At 40.4% G+C, this 26,718-nt stretch overlaps 1 protein-coding gene across 6 annotated transcripts in view; it reads left to right on the plus strand.

Annotated features, from left to right (window-relative positions):
* LOC131430659 (uncharacterized) overlaps positions 1-26,718 on the plus strand; it is a 367,753-nt gene that overhangs the window by 132,660 nt on the left and 208,375 nt on the right. For all 6 annotated transcript variants that reach the window (XM_058595798.1, XM_058595799.1, XM_058595800.1 and 3 more), the window contains exon 4: positions 11,080-15,601. In XM_058595798.1, coding sequence (XP_058451781.1) covers positions 11,080-15,601 — 4,522 coding nt within the window. The remainder of the gene's footprint in view (positions 1-11,079; positions 15,602-26,718) is intronic.

A 26,718-nucleotide genomic window follows, 5' to 3' on the forward strand; every position in this document is an offset into this window, starting at 1 on the left:
TTAATAAGAAAATTAGTTGTCAATGAGAATTTCGTGTTGGATTGAAATATTGCTGGTTTGAGTCCAGGATATTCACCAACTAAACACATTCTCTAAAACTAAGAGTTTTTTCAGCAAAGTAAATTCTCAATTTTAACTAATTTTATAGTTATTTTGGAAATTTTGTTGTTAAAATCAACTAATTCAAAAACAGTAATACGAATTAGGCGCAGAGCTAATTTCGGTCGTTCCGTGCATAAACTTTTTCTCATTATCAATCGAGTTCACCTTATATAAATTAGAAATTAATCTCAAGCATTCAAAATTACCGTGGGGTAGTTGTCAATTTCTCAAGCGAAACGACATAACATGGAATTTTATCCGAGCTTGCATGACACAAGATCAGAGCATACCAATTGAAACTTCAAATCGTTTTATGGCACTTTTTGTCTTGCTGTCTAACAACAACCTACCTCTAGCATGCTACGCGTAGGACTGAAACGTTAGCTATAATTTCGTTTCTATTTGTTTGTATAAAAATCGTAGTTTTCACTTTGAACAACCACCAAAAATTAAAAAAAAATTTAAAAAATCAAACAGAAACGTTGGGGTATAGAAAAACTTCTACTCTAACTATGCTGCGTTCATTTGTTCACTTCTGATTAGTCTGCGCTGAGATACAGTGGACACCGCAAATTGTGATTTTAAAGAAGCGTCTTCAAAAATACCTCTTCAGCGACTTATTTCGAAATATTTTTTCACGAAAAATTTACAAAATGTTGTTCGAATGATGCTTGTTATCATGCAAAACATTTGAAACCATTCGCAAACCCCCCTTAAGTTCAAAGATCAAATCCCTGTTACTTCTGGTTCCGGAGATATGACGGTACAAGTGACGTAACCGACAAAACGCATTCACTTTTCTCGAAGATAGCCGAACCGACTTCAACAAACTTAGGCTAGTTTTGATGCTACTATTTGTTCATTAAACAGGTTCCGGCGATATAATGGTATAAGTGACGTTAACGTCAAAACTCATTACCGCTCAATTTTCTCTGGATATGGATTAACCGATATCAATTATTTTAGACTCGTTCGAAACTAAAATTGGGCTGTGGGTCGATTTCGAAGATCATATGGTTGACACGACTATATTCGGATATATAATCGTACAAGTGACGTAAACAAATGTTTTATTGCTGATACGCATGGTTTGAGGAATGCATCCGAATACGTAACATAAACGCTGAAGCATGCTTTTGTGAACTACTCGGATCAATCGCACCACTCAGTGGATTAAGAATAGGATTTTCTTAGCTAGTCCCGTGGCTTATTGATCTTCGTCTTATATATGAAATGAAGACGTCATGTGTTTTAATAATATACATATCAACTTTTTACAACCTCTAAGCCGTGTTAAATAAATCACCGAAAGCGCTTCCCGCAGATCTTGTTTTGATGATACAAATATTTGAACAAAAAAAAATAGATTGGTTTTAACTGCAGCTGAATTTTGTTGACTAATGTTCAGAGTAAAACGATAGGAAATGATGATGGTTTACCAGTCGAATCCGAAACGTAAAACTCAAAAAATCAAACCATGTCAAACATGAACATTTCAAAAATCGAATGCTTTGGTGTAAATCATTGAACATCAGCATAAATGGGAACACTGGACACAGGGCAAAGCCAACACTTCGATAGTCGGGTGAGACATGCAAAGGCATTAAGCACCTAATCAAGACACTTAGTTGAAAGACCTTATTTTCGAGAGCGAGACAGAGAGAAAAGACAGAGTGGAGCAAACGGGAATACCAACGAATGATTGTCGAGTGATTCACTTAGTTGGAACGAACTAGCTTTACTGATGAAGCTACTTAACAAAACCATATTCCAACACAACACAAAAGATCCAATTTCCGAACTTCTTCGCTATCGGCTACTGTCGAATGGCATGAACACACCCTGCCCCACCTGCCGACGGATGCAATCGATCACAAGCTGATTAGTTTTACGGATTACGTTAGCTGTGACATTTCAACTTATCGCGTTGACATATCGGTTCCCATGAGTATTCAATTCAACGATGATTTCAACTCTCCATCGCCCATCACCGAACGCCGCGGTACACGACAAACGTTCCCCATACAATAGTCAAAACAGACAGTTTTGTTGTTCCGTCCACTCATACTCATACTTGGGCCAGCCGAAAAACGGTACGCAGCACTTGGTTGGTGGACCTTCTGCTCCAGTCGGTTGTTGGCACATCGCGGACAGCGACGCAACGTCGACCCAAAAAAAAATACCGGAGAGTAACTATAAAACCGTTTACACTCGACCGCACTAATTTCTGCGTTTGTTCTGTAATCGATTCCGCGGAATCTCGCACAGCTTTCGGAGGCCCAACAGTCGGCGGCGGTGTAATTTGGCGTTGCGTTTTTATATGATTGTTTTATATTACCACATTAACGATTTACTACTGCCCGATGGACGCACTTAAAGCGGAGCTCGCGTGGTCTCGGCCGTTAAGACGTTAATCTCCTCTCCAAGTTGATCCATTTCTTGTGGCCGCCCGATCGGATCGGATCGGATCGGATTCGATCGCGAGTGAAGTGCAGCGTAGGCAGTTTTTGTTTTGTATATCTGTTGTGCTCCGATGACTATGGATCCACGGTTTCGCTCGATGATAGGACTATCTGTAAGTTAAGACTTACGGCGTTCCACTGTGCTCTGTGTGTGATGTAAACGAAAGACGGCTGGCGGTTGTTCGTGCCGATAGATAGGTGTGTTGTGTATTTCTGTTGTGTTCCGACGGAGTTTTTGTTTTCTTCTCTACGATTACAATGACGACGGCGGCGGCAGCGGCGACAACGACGGCGGAGGCCGACCGATGAAGACGGGGAAGCGCGGAATACGTAGAATAACTGTTGCCTACTTGTGCACTAGTACCAGCAACTAAGTGGTTTTGCTGGTTGCGGGTGGTATTCAACGTGTTGGACGTTTTTCGTTGAAATATTTGGTGAGTTTTGAAAACACTGTGTATATGTTTCGTTCACCGTTTCCAATAATTGATTACCTATTTGCCCGGGTTCTTGCTTCCTCAGATTCTTTGATTTGTACCCGTACCCGTTTAAATTAAAAAATTCGTCATCCATACCCGACCCGAACTTAGCAAACATTTTTTTCAACCCGACCCGTAACCGTCGGGTTCGGATTCCAGTCAGGTTTCGGGTTTAAATACCCGAGACCCCACAATCCTTCGGATAGTCGAATAGTGAACAGCAAATGGCAAACGTGAGTTTAGAAAATAGTATACAATCTGAATCATTTTGCCGTGAATACGACTTACTTTACTATGGGGTGCCTTTTCAAAATGTACCCTCTGAAAGAGTGATAAGTTTTTGATCGTGAATATCTCTTGTTGCATCATCATCGAATCAACATAATTTTTGCTACATGCCATCGGAAATATGATCACAATTTCATGATAAAATTTTCAGATGTGTGACACAATCTCAAATAATTCAAAATTAAACTTTTCTGAAATGTTTGGTATAAGATGCGATGGTATAAGTATCAAAGAAGATAATTCATAAGGCGCGTTTGCCTTTTTCGTATTTTTAAAGCTCATAGCCCAGTGATGTGTGAAAGGATTTATATAATCTACTTTTTTTAACTTAAACTCTAATTTTTTTAATTTAAACGTGTATAGCAACAGCATTGAAGTATTTCAATAGTACACTATTGAAAAACCTGTCTCATTTGACCCATGTCAACACCAGTCAATCAGAACGCGTTCTGAGGAAGAGAACAAAATATCTGCTGCTGTACAACAAATCGTTCGAGAAAAATGTTCAGAACAGTACTTAATATCGTAGTGAGTTCCACAATTTGGTCCTTCTGAAAGGCAGGAATGAATCCCGTACAGCATCCAATAAAATGCAAATCCAAAATGAAACAATCGACATTAAAATTCTGTATGCGGCTCTTTTTATAGCCGTTAGGACCGCCCATTAGTGAAATAGCTACAGACGAAATCACGTAAAAAGAAACCTCTTAACAAAAATTGGATCAGTTTGGATTCTATCGCCAGTGTGAGCAGATGTATTTTGTGTCGTTTGCAAAGCTAGTTTCGCTTCCGACAAGAACGATTACGTCTCAGCTGCCAGTCATTTGCATCGGTGAAAAACAACGGTGGAGAGCATTACCCAAAATCAGCCGTTTCAATGGCTCTAAAAATTTTCTAAAGAACTATTAGGATTTGTTGTTCGCAAGTCAAAGGTAAATAGGGTAACAGAGGTATTTTGGCCACTTCATATATTTTTGCCCACCTAACAAACTTTATCGATTTCATCGGATTTTATCGATGTTAAGTAACTCATGTTGCATCAATTTGAAGCTAATCAGATTAAATTACCTATTGCGGATGGGGTTTTCAAAGATATTACAACATTTGGTGGATATTTTTACAAAGTGGGCCAATATAAAATCAATCCTGGAGTGGGCCAAAATACCTCTGTTACCCTATCATTAGTTTAGTGCAAATCTAGATCAGTTTGATTAGACTTGTGCATTTTTCGCTGTGTGAAATTCACAGTAATCGAGATCAAGTGAAGCTTTCTTTGTTTTTACAAAAAATGTTCCAGAGTTTAATGTCGTAGAGAATTACGCAATTTGACTCTTCTGAATCCTAGAAACGAATCCCTACAGCATATTGATAGTTTCTTTCAATAAATTATGAAAATCCGAAATGAAATAATCGACATTAAAATTCTGTATGCGGCTATTTTTATTATAAAGAACTATACTGGTTATTTCATAATATTTGTGTTTCAGAATGTTATTATTATTATTTCGTTTATTTATACCCGGTTTTAACCTAGTTGCGGTCGTTCACCGGGACAGAATGTTTAATGTAACTAATCTATACTTTAGTTTAGGTGCATCGTTTCAAATTCTAGTAGTGGAAAAGGGAAATGCTTGCATAATTCCTAAAATTGATCAACTAATTGATATTCGGAAGTGTTAAGGAACATGTCAGTTGTTTTCGTATTCACGACATCCAGTTATGTCTCTGACATTACCCACCCGCCTTTTTATTTACAATTAAAATATTGCGTTTTTGAATGACGATGCCTAAAATAAAGTCCTCTCCAACTTGTTTTTTGCGCTCATTGTTCTGGGTTTGATTTCTTATTTGAGAATTCACTCAAACAAACTTCGTGACACAAAACGTACGATTCATACCTCATGAAAACAAACACAGCACGAAAAAATCATGCAAATTCACGTTTCGATATATGTACATAAGAGGAGCGTCGCAACTGATCTAAATTTACACCCCAGAAGATGTAAAAATATGTCATGTCAGTAATTCCATAGCGAATTCAATTGAATTTGACATCAAAGAAGACAGAAAGCACAGATTTGAATGTTATTCGATGTGATATCAAGTTTTCACTCCCAAAAACACGGAATGTTTAGGTTTACGTCATGTGTAACTTTCCATTTTTTAAAGAGTGAATATCATTTCGAAATCTTGCAGATTTTTGAGGAATGTGAACCTAAGTTTGGTAAAATGTGAACCTAAGTTTGGTAAAATCAGTCACGCCATCTCTGAGAAAAGTAAGGAAACAATTTGAAATTGTAATTTTTACACTTTGTATAAGACAGTTGTACCTTTCATTTGAATCTAAGTGTGTGAGAATCGGTTCAGCTATCTCTGAGAAAAGTGAATGCAAGAAAATGTTACATACACACATACAGACCTTTTGTATACTCGACGAACTGAATCGAATGGTATATGATTGCATAACCTTTCTATATGAGAAAGACCAAAATGTGCGGATAGAAAAAAGCGCATTTTCCGCTACGTCACTGATACGATTATATCTCCGGAATCGGAAGTATCTGCAATTTGATCTTCGAACTTGATCAATGATTCAATAGTAGCTTTCGAACGAATTTGTAGAAATCGGTTTAGGCATTTCAGACGAAAAAGATCGGAGGGGAAAAAGTGGTTTTGTCGGCTACTTAACTATATATCATTTTATCTTTGGAACCGGAAGCGATAGCCAATTGATCTTCAAACTTGAATTACAACCCAAAAGTAGCTTTCAAGCGAGCATAAGGTTGTAGAAATCGGATCAACCGTTTTCGACAAAATTGAGCTTAGTCGAATGGTATATAAAACTAGGAGTATCTCCGAAGCTCCGATGAAGTCGAATTTTGTAGAAATTTTAGTACCTTTCTATAGCAAAAGGCAAAAATTGAAACAACATTTTAAGTTAATTTGATAAGTGCATTTTTTAGAAATGATGAAACAGATAGAACAATTTGAAGGCATGTGCAAAATTGAAGCTGATGATGACAAATTGTCATTTAAACCCTGGAATATGATTTGAAATATCAAAAATAATAAATTTGATCATAGGGAACTTTCTTCTACGGTTTTTCTTTAAATCGTTGTGATTTGGAACCTATTAATAGTGAAGAAATGTTGAAAGCGAAGAATTTTTTCTTGTACTCGAAAATTTTTGTTTTAATTCATTTTCGCGAATGTTTCATGTTTAAAATTTTAACCTGCCTCTAAAAAGACAAACTATTGGGCGAAACAGATTTTAAACCGATTGGTATAAACAATGAGGTGGGCTTATGCCTATTGGATAACGAGATTTAATAAATTCCCGCTTCAGCAGTTTTCCCCTACTTCCAAATAAATATATAACGGGTGGCAACTAAGATTTTGAATTTTTTTCGAGGCCTCTATGCTCAACACCAACGAGCTCAGAAGGAACTAAGAGTGTGTATGTGTTAGCTCTCTTTCTCCTCTTCCTGCTAGTATTTTCTGTTTTCTTTATGCTTGCTCAGTTTTGCTCAAAATGCCGTTGAAACAAGATGTATTGCGCTAGCGTGTTGTACAGTTCGACGAACTGCACAGAAATCTCGGCAAATAGTATACGGTACAACATTTTAAAAGCAAAAATGTTGCGGCTTCGACAGTTTACAATATCCTAAGGTGCCCAACAACTGCTCGTAAGGAAGGTAGTGGAAGACCAGCCAAAATTATGGACGCAAAAGGACTTCGTTCTCTTTCTCGTGCCTCCAACTGTGTCAAAGGGATGCCGCAAAAAAGTTCAACTTTTCTCACCAGTTCATCTGCAAAACATTGAATAGACTCGGAATAAATTACCGAAAGAAGACACGAGTCCCGGGATATACTGACGCACAGATTTCAACGCTGAATTCCCAATGCCGGTTGATTAAAAAATTTTCCGGTAAAAGTTTTGTTTTGGACGACGAAAGTTACTTCCCTCTTTCGAAGACGCAGATTCCCGCAAACGATCGATACTATTCAACGCAGGGGTGGAAATAAGCAAATTTTTTGATTCACAATCAATAAAAATAGTCAGTATTATCTTTTCATATCACATATTTATTGTAGATATTATAATGAATTTTGAAACGAATGATTTTTGATACGATAATTTTTGGTTTTACTTAGAATTTAAAATTGTCTTCATCGTCATCAGTATCACTGTCTGATTCAGAATCAACATTTCAACAAATTTAGGCTCGTTTTAATGCTACTTTGTGTTAATTAAACTGGTTTGAAGTTCAAATGGCTGTCACTTACGGTTCCGGTGATATAATGGTATAAGCGACGCAAACGTTAAAACTGATTACCGTTCAATTTTCTCGGATATGGGTAATCCGATATCAGTAATTTTAGGATCGTTAGGTGTATATATTTCGTCGGTCGCATCGAAATTCCATGTTTCTTGACATATTTGAAATTTATTCAGTAATACCCTCGTGGCGGAGTAATATCACCAATAAAAACCGCTAATAATATCAACATACATGATGCGATGAATAATAATTATCATGATAAGAAAAACATGTCCAATCATAAAGCGTGCTACGCTGCGGTATAGTATCATCCTATTTAGCTTGAATATCATACACAAAAGTAACAGGAGTGCAGGATTTCTTCAGCATCAATCATCTGGAAGTAAAACAAAGTCTTTTGTCGCCATTGTGTGTTGCTATTGCTCAGTGAAAACAGTAAAAGTTACATTATCGATTTGATTACAATCCATACTGATTATTTTCATAAAACCTTCATCTAGTATTCATTTCCCTTCATTTAGTGTTCATTTTATTGCAAATTAAACAACAGATTGCGAAATCGAGCACGGTTTGTATTAAACGAGAATGTTGAAACTTCGTAAACCGTGCCGTAACGAAACCAGTATTTTTACCATCTCCAGGTGATAAAGACTGTTAAAGGAGCATTCATGAGAGTTACAAATTGACAATTTTCCCCAATTTGAGCACCCTCATGCATAAAAATTGATAAACATAATTGATGTACATGCTCATTTAACATTCCTTATCACCCATTACAAAACTTCGCAAAGATACAAAATTTGCAATTTTCCACAATTTTAAAAGTCTTATGGATACGCGTTATTCTTAGTTGAAAATTCCTGTAGGATTACTGTTGTCACTAATTTTTACACCCGTCTTCGGGATAAACGATTTTAGACGTAAATCAATCGGTACTCATGTCTGATCTTGCTCATATGTGATTTTCTTCCACAATTCTCAAAGTTGATCAATCCGTCCAGTGATTTGATCTTGCAGGAATCGGTGGTAATAGTAGCTCAAAATCACTCCCGATTTTGTGTGACGGAAGATCTGTATTGATTTTGATCGATGTGATTCAAAGATCACTGATCAACTAATCTTTATTGGGAGAAGTCACAAGCGATCATCTTCGCTAGTGATTATGGTTTGATGATTATTTTCTAAGTTAACAGTTTCACTATCTGTAAAGTTCAAGAATTCAACTACAGAATCTTTTACGTATGGGTAGATGCGAAAGTTTGAAAAAATGATACCTGAACTATTCGTAGATTTTCAGTAAAATGTTCTATCAACCGACTAGAGTGAGATCAATTTTTGAGATATATAACCTTTTGTGAAACTTTTTTTTGTAGAATCGGAATTTGGATCTGAATACACAGTTCCCACAATTTCAAAATAATTGCAATTTTAGTTTTGTTACCCATTTTTTAATTCACGGTGTTCGATTTTTTGATTCACAATCGGAAATCTTGATTCACATTTTCGTGCGCAAAATGGGCTTATTTCCACCTCTGAGTCAACGGATAGTTCTACTGTACATCCGAACATAAAATATTAGTTTAAACATAAGTTTGAACAGAAAGTGATGCTGTACATTGTCGTTTCCGAGAAAAGCATTCTAAGCAATGGTTCAAGCCATCTTGGTTGGCAAACAATCAAGATGTGTACCAGAACGAATGTTTGAAGAAAATTTTGATCCCGTTTCTTCAAAAACATCATGCTGATGAACAATACGTGTTTTGGCCGGATAAAGCGTCATCGCATTGCGCCAAAAAAAAAAAAAAAACAATCGTTCCTGAATACCCATTCGATCCCATTTGTACAAAAAACCACAACCCGATAAATCTACCTCAGTGTCGCCTAATCGAAGATTTCTTCGGGGTTTCGAGCTTCTTGGTGTACAAAAATAACTGGAGAGCCACGAATTGCTAACAGTTGATTGGTAGAATCAAGAGATGCATTCGAAAAGTTGACATGAAGGCCGTACAACGCTCCTGTTCCGACATCAAACGGAAGCTTCGCCGAACATCCGATTACGGACCGTTTTCAAATGTTCACTATTTTTTTTTTCAACAATGAACAATGTATCTTTAATTTCAATAAATCAGATCTTCTCCTTTTTTGAAAGCTTGGGAAAGAAATTCCAAAATTTGTGTTTTAATTCATTTTCGCGAATATTTCATGTTTAAAATTTTAACCTACCTCTAAAAGGACTAAAACTATTGACCGAAACAGATTTTAAACCGATTGGTATAAATAATGAGGTGGTTTTATGCCTATTGGATAACGAAATTTAATAAATTGCCGCTTCAGCAGTTTTCCCCTACTTCCAAATAAATATATAAAACATCTGGTAAATACCAAATAGAGAAGTTCATCGTGTCTTACACAATTCGAATTGCAATCACACTTATGTGATAACCTTATATTAGACAAAGGGAACTAAAATTTACGAGTTCGACTAAAAAAAACGGAAAATGGTTGCTCCATCATATGCAATTTGTGTAGATTGAAGAATAGTACTTTTGAACGCGTACAAAACAGAACAACGCACGACGTAATTGAAATGACTAAATCGTTCTCACATTCGCCTACTGCATACCGCCCTAGCCAAACACATTCCTCACACCACTTTAGCGATCGTGCGGACAACGCCACACGCGTGGTGGAGAGCGCCTAGCAGCGAGCTCTCTGTTTCTTCTGTTCCATTCCAAAGGGTGGACGCGGTCTGAGACGACGACGACGACGACGACGCCGCCATCAAGAGCAACAGCTGGATATCGGAACGTGGGGCTGCTGTCGATATAGCATCGGTATAGGTATTTTGCCATTTTGCTTAATTACCCACCACTAACTAACTTGGTTATGCCGTGTTTTGTGCCCCGGGGGTGGGTGGCGAAGGAATTGGCATTTCTTCGCGGTCCGAATCAGCGTGCGCACTCCGGGGTCAGCAGTATTATCGTGGTAGCTGAGCGGACGAGAGGTTTATCTAGTTTCAGGATAACGCGTCGCGAAAAAGGAAGGAGCGGCGCACGGTTTTTTTCTGTCAGTCAGTGTACATAATTCTTTCGTTGGTGAGTGGCGGCGGGAAATGTGATGAAAGTTTACGTGCAGAAGAAAGTGTTGTTTTTCATGAGTTCAATCTTTCACTTGTGCCCCGTAGTTTGATTGGCATTTCCGAAGTCACGCTCCGGTGCTAATCCGATTCCACAGCCCTCAGGCGTCGATCGGACAGATCTTGAACCAGTTAAGACTAATTACACGATCCCCATGACGGCGACGGCGGTGGTCGGTACGTGGGATGACTTTGCCATAGTTTGCATTTTTATTAATAAGAACAGCTAGTAAAGTGTAACCTTTATCGATTTATTTCTGCTAGTTTTTTCCATTGCAAAATTAATTAATTCTCTCTCTCTCTCTCTCTTTCTGATTTTCCTCTAATTTTAGATTACGTTTCGATGAGATCGGGCACGATCTGTTTACGGATTCCGATAGTTTGTCGTACGCGTCGCTAAGTCGGTCCTCGTCGCTGATCCAGTTCGAGTCGTTGGAGCGGCAGCTGCAGAATGAATCGGTGGCCGTAGCTTCGGCGCCACTGTCAGGCTCTTCACCTTCGCTGTACTCGTCAGGATTGCTATCCGGTGCTGACGGTGCAGGAAGCGGACCGGTCGGTAGTGAGAACGCTAGAATTTCGAACGTGGGAGCTGATACGCTTGGGTTCTACCATCCGAGCAGCCCCGGCAAGAAAAGCAACCTACTGACGGCGTCCAATTTGATCCAACAGAACAAACTGAAAGTGAGTGGTGGCATTGGGATTGGGTGCAAACAACCGGTGCTGAATATAAGTGACTCGGAGCTGTATTCCTCGTCGAGTGTGAGCAGTAGTGGTAGTAGCAGTAGTGGCGGTGGCAGCAGTTGCAATTATGCCAGTGACGAGTGCGATTTCAACCACGAAAACACGCCAAGTCCCAGTGAGCCTCAGGTAGCAAAAAGTTCCTCGGATGAGGCGGACGGTTTGATTCGATGTCCCCAGCGTTGCTCCGAACGACGTAAGTCATTGAACCAGCTCCGAACGAAGAACTCGATCGAAAGTCTCAGTGAGGACAGTGGCTATTGTGATCATTTGCATTTCAATATGAATAATTTACGAGTCAAGTCGAAAAGCTTGACGAATTTCGGTTCGGCCGAGAATGTAAACATGTTTGTGGAACCGGTGGTGCCGTTGGATTATTACGAACAGCGTCATGTTTCGTTCCACCAGGAGAATCGCCTCTCGACGGTTTGCGACGAGGACGAAGAGGAAGAGCAGGACCAGTGCCCAGAGGGCGGCACAATGCAACAGTGCAACAGTGAAGAAAGTCTATCCAATAAGTACGAACGCAACAAACCAGAACAACGCTGGTACACCGCAAGCGCTAATACCAATATTCATAATTGTACAAAAATAGATTTAGACACAAATAAACATTCGCGCACGCCCGGCTCCATCGGGGAGCAACCGCCATTCGTCGTGGTGAGCAAAGTGATGCCGCCGTCGCCCTCATCGTCGTCCTCTTCTGCCACCTCGTCGTCGGTGTCGTCGCGGACCGGTTCGTCCGATTCCCTCGAGAGGCATCCGGCGGCGGTGGGACCGATCGCGACGAATCTGGATCGTCACCAGCGTACCGCCGAGCCGAGTCCTAAAAATAGTCATCGTCGTCCATCGTCGCAGAGGGATGATATAGAACAGCTTTCCTGCTCACGAAAGCGACCGAGGTCGCATCAGCAGCAGCAAAGCCGACGGCGGACCATCATTTCTGCCAGTTCGCCCGATCTGTTCAGCGCTGATCAACGCCGCAGTACGACACAAGCGCGCATCCGGAGCCGGAAACAAAGTCAACGACGGAAGGTTACCGATTTCCTGGAATACGGCGGCGGGATCAGTTTCAGTGTGTCCAGTGTGCCCGATTGTCTGAATCTGTGCGGTGGGGGACATCCGATCGGGTTTCATCCACCGGACCAGCAATCCGACTCGTTGGATTCGTTCGAGTTAAGTGAATCGGCACCCAGTTCGGGAAATTATCACTCGTGGAACCAACAACAGGATTCGATTGCTAGTAAAAATTTTGATTTGTATGATTATAGGGCGCACTCTGAAGTGCTGGTGCCTACTACGGTCGTTAAAAGTGTAAAGACGGTGACTTTTCAAACGGTAGCTAAACCGCGAGTTGATATTCGGGCCAGTTATGCCAATTTAACGGCATTGGACTACAGTGATGACGAGGACGGTAAACCGTATTTCTTGAAGCGAAACACATTTAGAACCAGCAGCGGAACAAGACTGGGTGGAGTGCGTGAAATGGCAGGATCGTGGGAGGCGAAAAAAATATTCAACGAAGACGAAGAGGAGGAGAGAATCTTCCCGGTGGACGGCGGGGAAACAAATGTATTCAACTCACTGCTCGATGAGATTTCCGCTCATTTCGATCGAAACCTATCGATTATCAATGACCAGGCCGAATCGTACGAACCGATCGCGGCGTTTTTACACGAACAGCGCGTGACGCCCCAGCTATCATCATTTGCCGCACTGGTGACACCACCCCAACCACCGCCGAGGCGAACGCAAATCAAAACAAACCCACATCACTCACAGGTACCGACACAGGCCGTGCCGACGGAGAGGAAAATCCGTACCTTCGATCAGGACCCCACCAATCTGGTCACCTGCTATGCCGCCAGTTTGGAACGATGCACATTCGATCCAACCGAGTCCACACTCGATTTATATAACAACGTCGGCAGTGGCGCAGTTAACCAGTCGAGTAATTTTAATATCAATCATCCGATGATGGTGGCAACGCGCGGCGCACCAGTGGTAGTGGCCAAACGTGAGTTTGTTTCGAGCACACCCAACCTCAACTACTACAACGCGGGCAGCGGTAATGGCGAAGGTGGCCTTAACGCCCATCACAATTCTCTGAAGAATGTTTCTTGCCTTGAAATCGGTGGCGGAGAGCTGGCCTCCATGAGCACCGGAATTCTCACGACCGCCTCCAGTTCGAAATGTGGCCTGTCGAAGGGTGTCAGTTTCTGTCCGATAGTGTCAGAAATTATCTGGAAGGATAATGGTTCCGAGCTGGATCCGGATGATAATGCAAGCATTGTCTCCAATCAGGACTTCGAAATCGACATCGATGACGATGATTTCGAACAGGACGATTTCGATCATGCGAATCTGATCGCGACCCAAACAAACACCCTCATTAATGCCAACAGCGTTGAAACCGGTTTGTGTGAGCTAATAAATAAAGCTGATTCATTGCTGGAATATTATCATCGTAATGATGATGATGATGATGATGATGACGATCATCATCACCGTCACGAAGCACCCACCCAAAGTCCGGAGCAGCAGCAGCAAGCGACGCCGACGCCGGTTAAGTTCGAACATGATCGTAATGACGTCATCGATTCGCTCTCACGAGAATCCCACCCGAACGATCAATCGAGAGAGGCGAAAGAAAGAGACAACGATATTCACATCAACGAAACAAGCGCCAGTAAAAATGCGAAACATATGGAAAGTGACGAGAGTGAACTCAGTACGAAAGTGATCGTTGCCGAGCAAGGTAGCACAATGGCGTCCGCGATCGGGAATGGTGTTGACGCTAGCAGGAACATGATCGCCGTCGAGTCAGCTGCTTTACCACCACCACCACCACCACAATCATCCGTCCTTAGCGAAGGGGTCGAAGATACGCAATCACCGCCACAACAACAGCAAAAGTTCGTTAATAACAATAATAATTTGATTAAAAACTTCAAAAACGGGAAGGCGGAAAAGAAAGGCAAAAACTTTCTGTCGCGACTGTCGTCCGGTTTTCGGTTCTCGTTCCGCGGTAAATCGAAGAAGAACAAAGATGGTGTCGGTGGCTCATCGAACGGAAAGGTTGGCAACACTGTGCCCGCGAGTGATAAACAATCGTCCCCAGTAAAAGTGAAAGAATCCGGAATCGATAAAGTGTCGTCTGATTTTATTTATATTCCTCTAAAAGATCCAAACGACCAGAAGCAGCAGCAGTCAGTTTATGAGGTTGATAACAGTGTCAATGGTGCCAGTGAAGTGATCGATAATGAGGAGTACTATTTGCGTCAAATGAACACGGTTGGGTTGCAGATTAACGGTGAAGACCAGATAGACGATGCCACCAATATGTCATTCGCGTCAAACTCTACATCGATTCCAAACTCGAGTTTGGTTAGTGGTGGGAGCAGTGGGCCGCGAAACCACGTGTTGAGCGGAAAGCCACCCTTGCCAAAGCAACCCCCACGGGTCGTTGGTGTGTGTACGAAACGTTCTACCCCGACACCGGGACGGTATGCGCATGCCTCCCAGCGAGCCTCGTCGACTCCACCGAGAACGGAAATCGATCTGGACGAAAGCCACGGCAGCGGTGGCTTCTACCGTCAGTACACAAACGGCGCTGGAACGATATACGGCGCAGAAGGAGCGTCCGGATTCTCTCCTTTGTCCGCGGTTGGCGGTCGGTGCAACAGCAGTGGTTTAAGATCCAGTTACCAGCAACAGCAAGTGATAGGTGACAACAGCAATTACTTCAATCACATTATGGGTAGTGAACAGAAAATCGGTCTCATCGAGACCAACCTCGATACCCACGAGACGGTTATCTCGGGCAAAACCCGTTCGCTGATGGAACTCGGCGGACCGTCTTCCCAGATGCACCAGCTGCAGGTGCATCACGGTACCGTCGGCGGCGGTGGCGGTGGCGGTGGCATTGTCGGAAGTGGTGTTGGCGTCGGTGTCGGCGGAGGAGGCACGGTAGGCGTTGGCGATGGCACTTCCAAACGGCTGGGCGGCGTTAATGGGATTAAAGACCGCCAGACAACAGCCATTGCCAATGAACCCGGAAGGCCACATAAGAGTATGGAGTTTCTGCTGGATAAGGAAAATCAGCGAAATGTTTTGGTAAGTACCGATTCGTCTTTCGCTGTTTGGTGGATTTGGAATTACAGTTTGGTTTCATTGTCGAATAGGGATTTACCGTTAGCGCCTACTTTTCGGGCGCTCGTACCGCACACACGCTCGCATTGTACCACTCGGACTTTGTGTGTGCGTGCGTGTATGTACTAGTAATATGAGTTTTTTCTCATTTCTGCACTTGAATTAATTAGTTCCACCGGGGTGACCTTTGCCACGGGGTTGGATAAGAAATGCCGCACTTAAACTTCTATAAATAGTGCGACTCTTCAGCGGGATTACTGCTCGTTTTGTTCCGACCAGGAAACCCTACGTTTAACAGGTTGAACAATGTTGGTTCGTCGTGTTTTAACTGGCGGCCAGTACTAGGTGGTGGTATGATGCAGCTTCTAAAGTACCATGTTTGAAGAGTCACTCGGGGATGCTTGACGTTTGAGAACAGCATTCTGTTAAGCAGAGATTATTCATTCGAACTAGAGCTTGTTTGGATGAAGCTAATGTAGCGATTTTTTTTCTATTTTGGGTTTTCAAACAACCGTTTTGAAATACTTTTGAAATATATTTATACAATTCGAATTCAAAACTCACGCGTAGATTGCTAATAGATTCTATAATTTAGTACTATGATGCTAAGTATTTCTGTCATATAGAACAAAATTTTTTTTTTATTTTAAGTGAAATGTATCATTTGGATGATTGTAATCTGTTGATGCAAAAGATGAGGAGGTTTTATGCCTGTTGGAGAGCAAGTTTGACAGAAACTGACTCCACCAGGCTTTTCCTTGATCCAAATAAACAAATCATCAAATTTTACCACCATAGTTATTTATGCTTATACAGCAGATTGGTAAAATGCTAAAATCACATAAATAGTAAGGTAACCGATCTCGTAATAAATTATTGGTTAGAGCAAGACTACTACATCTCTGGTGAATGCGTTGGTTCGAACCATGAAAAAAACGGTGGTGTATTCGCTTCGAATTTTCACGTCACGTTTGCTGCGATAGTGCTTCAGAGTACCGAAGTGAAAGGGCAAATAACTTCTAGATTAATGGAAAAATAACACTACCATGAGTCTCAAACGTAAAATATATGTTTAAAATCATAAAAGAAAATCCTAAATATTCTATGTTGAACAGGCTTTGACTGAACAGAATGACCCACATAGAATTGGATCACATGCAATCTTAAATTTTACGATAAAGCTGCCTCAAATTGTGATCAAGTTTCCCGTTAAGTTTGCTCTTCATGATGGCCCAGGCATTTCATTAGGGTGTGCGTCAGGAGATTGAATTCAAGATGATAATGACATTCTTACCCTTTCAGACGCAACAAAGGCGGCTTCGATGCTTCGGGTCATTGTTCTCCTGAAAAATTAGATCCTCAAAACTAGTATCAAGATCCAATCATTCTTTCGGTCGACGGTCGATAAAGCCTGGTTAGTAGATTTTGTGCCATTTAGCTACATTCAAGTTCTACATGAGAAACTCCATGCAACCAAATTCTCTCCTTAGAAAAAAAAACTCGGAAACATTCACCGTATCCGGATGTTTGATAGTGCGCTAAACGGAATCGGTACTGTTTCTCAATCAGGCACGCTTCACTTGGTCCAAACAGTTGCATTATCTGAGAAAAATGTTTCCAACTTATTGCGATCCATTTCAGCTCAGGCGGGATGGAGGTTCATAAGTCTAATTTTTTGATGCATGACTTCACATTCAGGACTTACAATGCATGATTGGAGAAACTGGAATCATAGTTGCGCATTAAACCAATGTAATTCTACATGTAAAACTGAAGACTCAACATTTCGGATGAAAAATTGAATTGAAACTTTTAGATCGAGAACTCAAATAAAAATGTTTACTAATTATTCAATATTCTAAATGCAAGACTCAAAACTCAAGCTCCTTTACTAAGTGTTCATGAAAAAATTGTATAGAATTCTTTATTCAAAATTCATGATTTGCGTTGCGAAACTCGAATTATGATTCACTATTCATGGTTCAGAATTTGAGATTCTGAAATCGAAAATTTAATCTAAAGTGTCATAGTGTTTTTTCAGATCCAAAATTTAAGATTTAGAGTTAGAGTTCAAGATATCAAATTGATGGTTCAAGAGTTTTTTTATCTATTGTTGAAAGTTCGAGATTTAGGATAAAATTATTCGAGATTTAGGACTCAAAATTTAAGATTGAATGGTTTTGTTTTATTGTTCTACATTCGAAATTAGTAATTTAAAATTCGTGATTTATGAATTTATGAATGAATTCTACGTTCATGATTGGTTAACCCTTAAATGCAATTGACTGCATATCACTTTATTTGTTTACAGAGAGAAGTTGTACGGTTTCTAAAACATAATTACTACTTTAAAGGGTTGAAAGGTCATGATTTGCGATTTTTGTTTCACAATATAACGTCCAAGTTCCAGGTTGTTCTCATTTTGTTTTAATTCATTCGATATGACTCTATACCCTGTTTGTTTACTATATGTTTGTGTTCTTTGATTCTGTCGTCCTGACCGTAAGCAGTTTTCGACTGAGTTGGACAAGAAGTTCTAAGGCGAGCTGAAATTCCTCATTGTTATTTTAAGATTTAAAATTTATTGATCATGCATTTAGCATTTCCTGGTTCTAGATTTATTTGTTTCAAATTTCACTGGCATAATTACTGGTTTGTAAATGTGTTCTGTTGACGTGAAGTTTTACTTGTATTGTGGGTAATTTTGGTTCTTAATTATTTTATTTGCCGAAGAGAACTTTTTTGTCGTGAATACGACTTACTTTCATATGGGGCACCTTTTCAAAATTTACCCTCTGAGGGAGTGATAAGTTTTTGATCGTGAATATCTCTTGTTGTATCTAACGTATCAATATAATTTTTGCTACATGCCTTCGGAAATGTGATCAGCAATTTTAAGATAAAATTTTCAGTTGTATGACATAATCTCAATTAATTCAAAATTGATCTTTTCTGAAATGTTTGGTAGCAACGAGGATCAAAGAGGAAAATCTTGACGCATCTTTGCCTTTCTCTTATTTTGAAAGCTCATAGCTCAGTGATCTGTAGAAGGATTTATATAATCTAACTACCAATAGATTCGAAATTTTTCAACTTGAACGTGTATTGCAACAACATTGAAGTTTTTCAATAGTATACTATTGAAAAACTTGTCTGATTTGACCCATGTCAACACCAGCCAATCAGAACGCGTTCTGAGGAAGAGAACAAAACATCGGCTGCTGTACAACTGCATCGGTATAAAATATGAACATTCCACTTTTTCCCATCATTTTCTGCGCAACGGTTGTCGAAGCAAGACATACGGGAAAGCTGCATCGAAGCCCTCTCACTTTTGTAGTGAAGCGAGCGCCAAACAGCAGAATTGTGTCGAAGCTGAGAGCGTTGTTTACTAAAGTCTCCGGAATTTGAATCGGAATTCACTGTGAGTTCCAAAGTCACCTACTGATTCCGCCCGAAATGGATTGTTTCATCTTATTTAGAATCTATTTGAAAATCACAATGAATTCCGAGCCAAATTTCGGACGAGTTTACTGAGTTTACCCGCCAAGAGCCATCTCAAATCTACAAACCTGTACAACGAAAATTAGACAACCTTGGCCAACATTATGCAAAATCAGCCCTTCTAATGGCTCCAAATGTTATCTGACGAACTATTTGAATTTATTTTCTGTTAAAATATGCAAATCGGAAGTGAATATAATCAGTTTAGTGAAGGTTCGCAGTCTGATAGATTCTAATTAGCCTGCGTACTTGACTTGTTCAGTTCAGACCTGCATCTAGGTCCAGAATCCAATTCTAGAAATTAGTTTTGAAATTCAGTTTAAGGATTCAAGACCAGTTTTTTTTAATTTCTAGAATCCAGATCTAAAGTTCAGCTCCTTGCCCAAAGTCCAAGGTCAGAATCAAGTTCCAGAACTCTGGACCTGAAACCGAATTTCAGAACTTGATTCTAAGCCTAGATCTGGACTGGGAACACAATTTCGGATATTAATTTTGTACTGAATACTGGAACTGAAATTGACGTCCAGACCAGAACTCAGTTCAAAAATTCCTGTCCGGAATTCTGATGCCGAATTCAATTTCAAAAACTGAGTACTTAACATGGAATTGTGGAACTTTGGACCTAAATCCAGGATGAGAATTCAGATCCAAATTTTAGTTGTATTTCCTGTATTCAGTTCGACAATGCATTGAAAAATCCAGGTTCGGAATTCAGTTGCAGCCCTATAAATTGGTTCCAGAACTCAATTCCTAAATTAGAGAAGTGTAACTGAAATCATTAACGAGATTCTAAAGACAGGACTGAATTTCTGAACTGAATTCTGGATCCAAATTTGAAAACTGAATTTTGGATCGGACTTCTATAACTAAAATTTAGCTGCAATCCATTATAAAAATCGCCACACGAAAATTTTTCAACTTCTTTGTATAGACGCCAAACAAAAACTAATCTTACGATATGCGTCAAAATTTGACAGAATGTGTATAAAAGCGTTGCCAACGTTAAGAGAATAAAAGTTCACCGATTGGACAAGTGCGAGAATTTTAAAATGAAAATTCCGTTTCTTTTTTGATCATAAGGTACTCTTGGATGGGAATTTTTTATTAAACTTATTTCGAATCATCGAATACAATAGACGAATTCTCGGTGCTCTTGTACGTCGAGTAAATCTGTCAATTAGTTCATCAATGAAACCCTTCGACGTTGCAACTGAGACAGCAGTTTGTTTTCAACTACCATAAGCATCAGCAATGAAGCCTCTCCTGGCAACGGGCATACAAGTTCTCATAGAGCCAAACGTGACAGAGAACAACAAATCTCAGAGCTAAGCTTAGTTAGTACCTTCCCTTCTTGGATATGTGCTGAGACTTATGTGCACGGAAAAATACTAACAACAGATACTTGAAATTTTAAGTTGAATATTTCGGTGCTCAAGGCAAAGAGCTCGAGCTCAGAGCGCAACGTATTAGCTACAGCAATGCGATAGGAAAAGATCGCTCATTGACCAGCAAGTTCAAGTAGCTTAGGGTGAATTTGTGTATATTGTGCTGTGGACAAAATTAATAATTATTTTAAAGACTGTCCCAGAAAGTATGGACGCACATTGATTTCGCTGTAAATAATTCACAAGTGTTAGGTATTCAAATTTTATTCGATATACTGATAATATTAGACTACAACCACAGAATATTATTCTCAACATTTGCTACTTAGCCATTGTAGACTAGCTGGCGCACCTTCTTGCGAACGTTCCTCATTAAATTCCGTACAGACTTCTTGGCGACAAGTTTTGACACTTTTTTCCAATCTTTTTCGAACTGTTGAATGGTTTCGGCTGCCGAGACATGATTCCTAAGATGTGCCTTCGTTAATGCCCAAAATTCCTCAATTGGTCGAAGTTGTGGGCAATTTGGTGGATTCATGTCTTTTGGGATGAAAATGACGTAGAATGGTAGTATACCAATCTACCGTTGATTTCGAGTAGTGGCAAGAAGCAAGATCTGGCCAGAAAACAACAGGATCCTTGTGGCTTCGAATCATGGGTAGAAGTCGATTTTGTAAACATTCCTTGATGTATTTTTCGCTGTTCATTGAAGCAGTGGTGATGAAGGGTTTCGAAATCTTACCGCAGCTACAAATTGCTTGCTAGACCATAGCTTTCTTTCCAAATTTTTCGACTTCAATCGATGTCTCGGACAGGTTTAACACTTGCCCTTCTCGCACCGTATAATACTGTGGTCCCGGCAAGGATTTGTAATCGAGTTTCACGTAGGTTTCGTCGTCCATGATTATGCAGTTCAAATTTCCGGTAAGAATCGTATTGTAATCGAACCCTTGGCCTGATCGATGCTTCTTGTTTCGGACTACGTTTTGGTTGTTTTTGCTTCTTATAGGTTCGAAGATTCAAACGTTCTATAGCACGAAGAGCATTTGACTTCGAAGTGCCCACTTTTTTACCACATCCCGAACTGAAACCTCCTTCTTTTGCTCGAACGCCTTCAGTATACGTTTATCCAACTGAGGGTTAGCAGGACCTTTTTTTCGACCCGTTTTCGGTTTATCCTCAAAGGTGTTATCCTCGCCGAAATTTCTGATTGCATTTCGCACGGCTTTTTCACTTACTCCTTCCATTTTTTCTATCATTCTCAGTGGCAGTCCGCGTTCTGTGCACCATTTGTACACAATTTTTCGACGTCGTTCTGCTGAAACTCCACGGATTTCGAAACCAACTAATGAAAACGAATAAACAACTGCACAAATGGTTAGCGAAGAGTGTAAACAACAAGACGCAGCCATAAAAATTGACAGATTCTGAACCATTGCGAAATGGCAGCGGTTTTTGGTTGCGTCCATACTTTCTGGGACAGTCTTTATATTGGGTACCTAAAATCTAAAAATTGAGACGCAGTTAATTCCTTCCATTTGTCCGGTTGTGCAGTGCACGAGGTGCACATGAGGACGAGATGCCTCTGGTTTGAATACTTTTCAGCAATAGCAATAAGACGTCAGGGCGAAATACTTGACCTATTTGAACGATTTTGAATAATTTTCGCGTTTCAATTCGCACTCTCTCATTCTGCTACTAACGCAGAAAGCGATAGCACCCAATCGACACCGTTCCATTGATCAAATGTCATCATAGACACACGGGGAGGCATGAGATAGGAACTTGTGAGCACTTAGTTATCTCACCTTTTGACGGCTTCTGTCTTAAAATGTCTTAATTTTTCTAGTACAGCACATCCAAGTGAAGTTTGAACACTTGATTCAAACCATCTTTGCTCAATCACAGCTCGATACCTCGTTTCCCACTTATTAAGTGTCAACCATTTCCGCCTCTTAATTCCGAAGCTAGGGAATCGCACTTGCTTAGCTCGACATGCGCCAGTTTTGGGTAGATCCTTTCCTCCCAGCCTCTAGGTACTTCACACGAGAGCAACCACTCGAGAAAACAGTAACAACCACAAAATCGACCAAATTACATTTTAAATGAAAACACTTGAAACGAAAGGGGGGACGATTTGGGTTTTGGACAAAAGCGCACTCGCCGGCACCCGAAACTCTTTAATTTGTTTCGTTGCACCAGACGTATGCAAATACGAACCGGGCAGCAGAAGTTAGCGATCGATACCGGGAATAAGTGGAAAACTTGCTCCGCTGTGAAGTCTAGGATGATTAATTAAAAATAACGACTAGTCATGGCGGCTGGGTAACGACGACGACGACGACAGCGTCGTTGTCACAATAGCGTAGCGGAGTGATAAACGGAGTTCAGTGACGGGAAGGGTCACCGGGAAGGTTAAACGATGGAATTTTTTTCTTCTTCTGCTGGCCGCGTGAATGACGTGATCCGGAGGCATTAAGGGCAGACATTAAAAGTTTAATCGTGCTTAATTATGTCAAGTGCCAATATAGATTGGCGTTGGTGCGCTGGAATTTGCTGCCGCTGCACAGGATGATGGCAAACGAGAAAGACGCAAAACACAACACACTCGGGGCGGTGTCTTCTTTATGCAATTGAGAACTTAACCAGTCAGTCAGTGAATAACTCAGTGCAAGTGGAAAGTTGTTCAAAACATAAAGTAGAAGACAAAAAAAAACAAAAATGATAAAATAGTAAAACAGGTTCGAAGTACGAAGAAAACAACGCAGCCAAACAAGGGGTGGAATTTCGTGAATACCAGACCACTCGAGGAATGCATTTGATTAAGGGTCTAGCTCGAACAAAAAAGTGAGCAAAACGGAAACCGATCGGAGCCAACTCTCTAGGATAGATTTCACGATAGTAGTGTCTGTGCGGGAAAGAAGAAGCACGATAATGTGTGTACGTACAATCGAGTTAGAATTCGATGTGGTGCTGCGTCGAAAGATAGAACCAGAAAATCCGATGCCTCGGAATAAATGTTCAGTGACAACTATGGAAAAGGCGCTGAAGCAGAAGCAAAATGAGCAAGATAAACGAACCTCTCGAGAAGGGTGGGGGTGGGGGTTTTGGATGCTAAACTGGACGAATGGGGGGGGGGGGGGGAGAAGTGTGCAGAGAGTCCGGAAGACGAGCGATGCTTACTGATTCGATATTACTCTACTATGTGCTTCCATTTTATCGGAACTGCTAGGAACGAACGACGATATAGTGTCCGTGTAGGAACTACATGCGGAACACTAACTGGTGAAATATTGATCAATAGTACTTTAAACTTCAAGTGAGCTTCGGGCGACGAGCTTCAAAAGTATTTTTAATTCTTGGCAGATTGCGTTCCTGCAGATTTGACTGAGTTTATTGTTAGTCGATAGTCCCGATGCTTTCAATGGGATAATCCGACACAGATCCATAAGGATCCAGTCGAACAAAGTCAGACTAGTAGTCAGTACTGAACATTCATCTGTTGCTCTGTGACAAAAAATGTTCTGCAACTTCCATTCGGAAAAGTCCTTGTTCAACCTTTTTCTGACCGGACACCCAAATCAAAACTTAATACCTCAACAAAAATGATGAGATGTGATTTATGGACTTTCACCGAAAGGAAAAAAAACATCCCGGAAAGTTGTTTTTTTTCTATAAAAACTTCTTCAAAGAAGCAGGAAGTTTCGGAAGCAAGGTGAATCAATTTGTGCTTGACTGCACAGTAGCCGGTGAGAACTTTTTCGATCCTCAACACTCGCAAACAGTCGAAACTTTTCGCTCCAGGCTGAACCAGAGAGAGAGAGAGAGAGAGAGAGAGAGAGAGAGAGCGAGAGAGACACGGAGCTGTAAAACACCGAACGACCGGAAGTTTGAATCATAAACCACATCAAACGGATGGATCCTTGCTATCCTTGCTTACCTAGTAGCAGCTTCTACGAAGCGCAGTGCAAACGGTTATGAGCAAACAACCCGAAGCAGAGAGAGAGAGAGGGAGAGTAGGATGATGGCGGCGACGGCAGGTGGAACACCGAAACGAAACGAGGAAAAAGGATATTTTCTTATTGCGTCTTTCGTGGGTTCGCTGGTTCTTGTTGTTGGGATATGTATCCTACAAGAATTTACACACTCCGATCAACATATGGTTCCATCGTGGCCAGTTTGAATTGCTATGCTGGAATGTAAGGACGACTGTTGGCTTTCGGCTACCAACTGTTGCTATGAGGTATTTTGGTAGGGAACTAAACTGAAATTCGAAGGATATGTTTATTTTTTTAATTAAAAAAAAACATGTTACTGTAAATCGGTTGGGTGGGCTACTAAAAAATAACCCATTTTTAAATATATATATCAGATAGTTATTGTGTTAGATTTGCTTTGTTAGTATACCATTTTTCTCCAATTACTCTTCACCTAATTCATTCTAACGTAGTTGTAAAATCAATCGATGCGATTATACCTCCGGAATCGGAAAAGTTTCATCGTGAGTAGTATCCTAAGATCGATAAAATCTGTAGAGGTGTCTTCGAAAAAATTAGGCAAGATTGTGGAATGTCGGTTACGTCACTTATACGGTTATATCTTTGGAGCCGAAAATGTCCGCCATAATTCATTTGAATTCGGTTGTGGGCCACACTGCTTTAAAAAAAACCTGTTTTAATCCACCTAGTGGTGTAATGATGCCTTCTTATATTACTCATTACATAAAAAGAATGCGGAATTCGCAAAAACAACTGTTCATTGAATGGATAAGTTTATTCATTTATATATTTTAATCAACAGACAAACTAAAGTCCTAATGATTATTTCTAAGAATATTCAAAAAATTCGCTTTTATTCTGCTACGAGGAAAATGGAAATCGAATCCCATCGATACGCCATTGAAGGTTCGCTGCAATCCAATAAAGGCACCGTTGATTCCATAGTTAGTACGACGTATAGGTATTCTGAGGAGGTTGTTGTTGCGAAGAGCTCTAGAACGAACGTTGATGTTGATTTCATTAAGTAGTGCAGGGCAATCAATATTGTTCGTCAAAATATCGGCAATCAGCATTGCACGGAACAGATCTCGGCGTACTTGTAGAGTATCGAGTCCGATGAGCATCGCACGGCTTTCATAACTAGGCAGCTGGTGAGGGTTATTCCAGGGCAAACGACGAAGAGCGAAACGAACGAATCTGCGCTGTATTGATTCAAGTCTTAAAGCTCCATTATGAAAGTGAGGGTTCCATACTGACGAACAATATTCGAGTGTTGACCGTACAAGCGAGCAGTAGAGAGATTTCAAACAATATATATCTGTGAATTGCTTGGCGGTTCTCATGACAAATCCTAGACAACGAGAAGCTTTTGCCACGATGTACGAAATATGCTGCTTGTAATTCAATTGTTCGTCGAGAAGAACGCCAAGATCTTTGACACAATTGACTCTATCAATCACTGATCCTCGAAGACAATAATTGAAACGAATTGGTGTTTTTTTTCGTGTGAAGGTGATAATCGAGCATTTGCTGATATTTAGCGACATTTTATTAATTTCACACCACTCGGAGAAAATTTCAAGCTCACTTTGAAGGAGACAGGCATCTTCAAGAGTCTTGATAATTTGGAATAACTTTAGGTCGTCCGCGAAAGATAATCGTGCACCTTTCAATGAAAAGTTCACGTCGTTGAAATACAGTAGAAATATCAGTGGTCCGAGATGACTGCCGCAGCAGCCGTCTTCTATCAATATCACACACTAGTAGCAGACATCCGTAACCGTTTTGTTTTTTTTTTAACGTGTACAAAATAGAACAAAGCATGCATCGTTCGTTTTGTGTTTTCTTTTTCTTTCTGTGTTATACATATTGTCATTTTATATGGCGATCTGAAAACTTTGACAATCATCGCCCTGTAACTGCGGAAGTTGGATCCGATGAAATTTCACACAAGCTTTAAAGATAATATGAGCTTAAATTCAAATCAAGATATGTGAAAATCGGTTCAAGCATCGTAGAGAAATCGAAGTGAGTTTTATTGTTTAAGTTTTTCTGCTCTACTTTCGGTGCCTCCGGAACAGGAAAAGGGGGGACAAGTAGTGTCGAATTAAGCTCTTATGCCCACAAACTAACAAACCCTGCAAACTAGAAGAATTTATTCGACAGTTTAAATGGATTTGTACCTATTTTTGAC

This window comes from Malaya genurostris, chromosome 2 (assembly GCF_030247185.1).
Source record: "Malaya genurostris strain Urasoe2022 chromosome 2, Malgen_1.1, whole genome shotgun sequence".
Taxonomy (NCBI): Eukaryota; Metazoa; Arthropoda; class Insecta; order Diptera; family Culicidae; genus Malaya; species Malaya genurostris.